General features: G+C 43.6%; 1 protein-coding gene across 1 annotated transcript; it reads left to right on the top strand.

Annotated features, from left to right (window-relative positions):
• The first annotated feature begins 159 nt into the window (after positions 1-159).
• elac1 (elaC ribonuclease Z 1) lies at positions 160-2,246 on the top strand. Its single transcript, XM_041900225.2, has 3 exons — positions 160-460; positions 784-1,260; positions 1,629-2,246. Exons 1-3 carry the CDS (start codon positions 280-282, stop codon positions 2,105-2,107), a joined length of 1,137 nt encoding a protein of 378 aa, XP_041756159.1. The 5' UTR covers positions 160-279; the 3' UTR covers positions 2,108-2,246.
• The last annotated feature ends 136 nt before the right edge of the window (positions 2,247-2,382 follow it).

Below are 2,382 nucleotides of genomic sequence, written 5' to 3'. Positions count from 1 at the left end.
AATTTCTCTTCTTAAAATGTGATTTTAAACCTAACTAACCCAAAAAGCACATTTTGGTTTTCATTAATTTTTACGATATAATGCAATTTATATTGTGCCTGTTGTTCATTGGCTAACTGCCTTCTCATTGGCTAGAGTGGTCCCACCTGATCTTGCCTCCTCCCGACCGCCTTCCATTTTTTAAGACGTTTATTTTCATTGTTAAAGCGGCCACTAGAGTATCTGGACAATATAATGGATATTATGTGGTAATGCTACTGCTGTTTTAATGTTCGTTTAATGAAATGTAAATCGTTTTTCAACATGACCATGGACCTAACTTTTCTGGGGACAGGGTCGGCATACCCTTCCCCCCATCGTGGCGCTTCTGCACTGGTACTCAGAACAGAAGGGGAGTGCTGGCTATTTGACTGCGGAGAAGGGACGCAAACTCAACTGATGAAGAGTCAATTGAAGGCTAGTGAGTCGTTGCTAGCTAGTTAGCATTAGCAATGTCAAACGTGTTGTTCTGGCGATATAATTAACGGTTTATTCTATGTTCGCCATTTTGTTTTCACTATAAACAAACACACGATTAGCTACTTTCCCCACCCTCTTTGCCATCACGTCATTTGTTAGCATTTTTAGCTAGGTAATGTTACTTGCCCACCCTCTTTGCTATCACGTCATTGATGAAAGGTTACAAACTTTACAGCCTGTAACCTTTGACCGATGACAGTGGTCTCTGCCTTTTGAAAAATGTCTGAATAAATAAAAAAAACAGCCTTTATGTTTTTCTTACAGGCAGAATCACCAAAGTGTTTATCTCTCACCTGCATGGTGATCACCTCTTTGGACTACCAGGGCTGCTGTGCACTGTGAGCCTAAACCTCAACCCCTGTCCCACCCAGCCTCCAACATGTGTGGATATCTATGGTCCCCAGGGTCTCAGGCAGTTCCTGAGGGTGGCATTAGAGCTCACCAGCTCCCAGCTTCTCTTTCCCTATTCAGTACATGAGCTAGAGCCCACCACTGACCAGTGTCCTCCAGAGGGTCAGCTAAGCCCTGATGTCACAGCAGATTCTGGGCGTCTCCATCCCCAAGAACGCCCTGGCCGAACAATCCCCCTGGATGTCAACAGTGACTGCTATGTTATACTGGAGGAGAAGCGTTTTGTTGTGAAGGCGTTCCGTTTGTTCCATCGAGTACCCTCCTTCGGGTTCTCCGTTCAAGAACATGATTGGCCAGGGCGTTTGAAGACAGAACTACTGAAGGATCTTGGTAATCACAATATATACCTGGCATAATGATCTATATGTTTATCTCTGGTATTTATCTAGGCAAGCCATTGTTATGTCATCAACATGAAGGCCAAAAAGCTATCATTTGACATACTGAATTGAGGTTACTCAATTGTAAAATAACTTACATATCTAACTTTGGATGTTGCAGGTGAGAATAATTCGATGACATCTAAAAATAAAATATAATATTGCACACTGCTCTTGCCAGTGTGTGAAGGCTGAGAGGCAGATAAAACAATGTAAACTTAATAAACTAAAGTGATACTGGCAATAGCAGTGTGCAAGTTTTTATTTTAAGGTCATTCAATTTTGAAATAAATGAAAAACCTTTTGTCTTTCCCTCAGGCTTGAAGCCTGGACCACTCTATGGGCGACTGAAAGCTGGCGAGTCGGTGACGTTGGAAAATGGACAAGTGGTGAAGCCCAGTGAGGTGCTGGAGGAAGCCATTCCGGGGAGAAAAGTTTGTGTTTTAGGGGATTGCAGCTCGTTATTGGGGGAGGGGCCCCTGAGGGCCTGTCACAGAGCTGACATCCTGGTGCATGAGGCCACCCTGTCAGATGAGCATCGGGAGAAGGCAGTGGACCATGGGCACAGCACACCTAGTATGGCAGCTGCAGTGGCACAGGCCTGTTCCGCACGCATGCTGGTGCTCTACCATTTCAGTCAGAGGTATAAGCCGGCTGGCCAGCACAAAGAGGGTGATGAGGACAATGTCTTGGAGCTCAGGAGACAAGCTGAGGAGGCTTTGCAGGGCACAGGCATAGAGGTGTCCCTGGCGGAGGACTTTCTCACGATACCCATACCCCTCATAAGGCTTCACTGAGGCCTTACACTTGGTTGTGATGTTAAATACTGTAAACAAAAGCCAGAGGGAGCTGGTTGTAAATCAAGCAATGAATGAAAGACTTGGTGACTGGGAAATATTTTGTAAGTTGTCTGAATAAAATAAATTATTGACTCTCTTTCTCCTAATTTTACTCAGTGATAGGGTTCTTCAACCTTCTGAAGAATAAAACAACTTAATGTTCATACCATCAATAATTTTTTAATGAAAATATGTCAATCATTATTTGAATATGTTGGTAACCCCTTGTATAA

This window comes from Coregonus clupeaformis, chromosome 16 (genome assembly GCF_020615455.1).
Source record: "Coregonus clupeaformis isolate EN_2021a chromosome 16, ASM2061545v1, whole genome shotgun sequence".
Classification (NCBI taxonomy): domain Eukaryota; kingdom Metazoa; phylum Chordata; class Actinopteri; order Salmoniformes; family Salmonidae; genus Coregonus; species Coregonus clupeaformis.
Note: the sequence above shows the minus strand (reverse complement) of the source record. Positions and strands in the feature narration are given on the sequence as shown.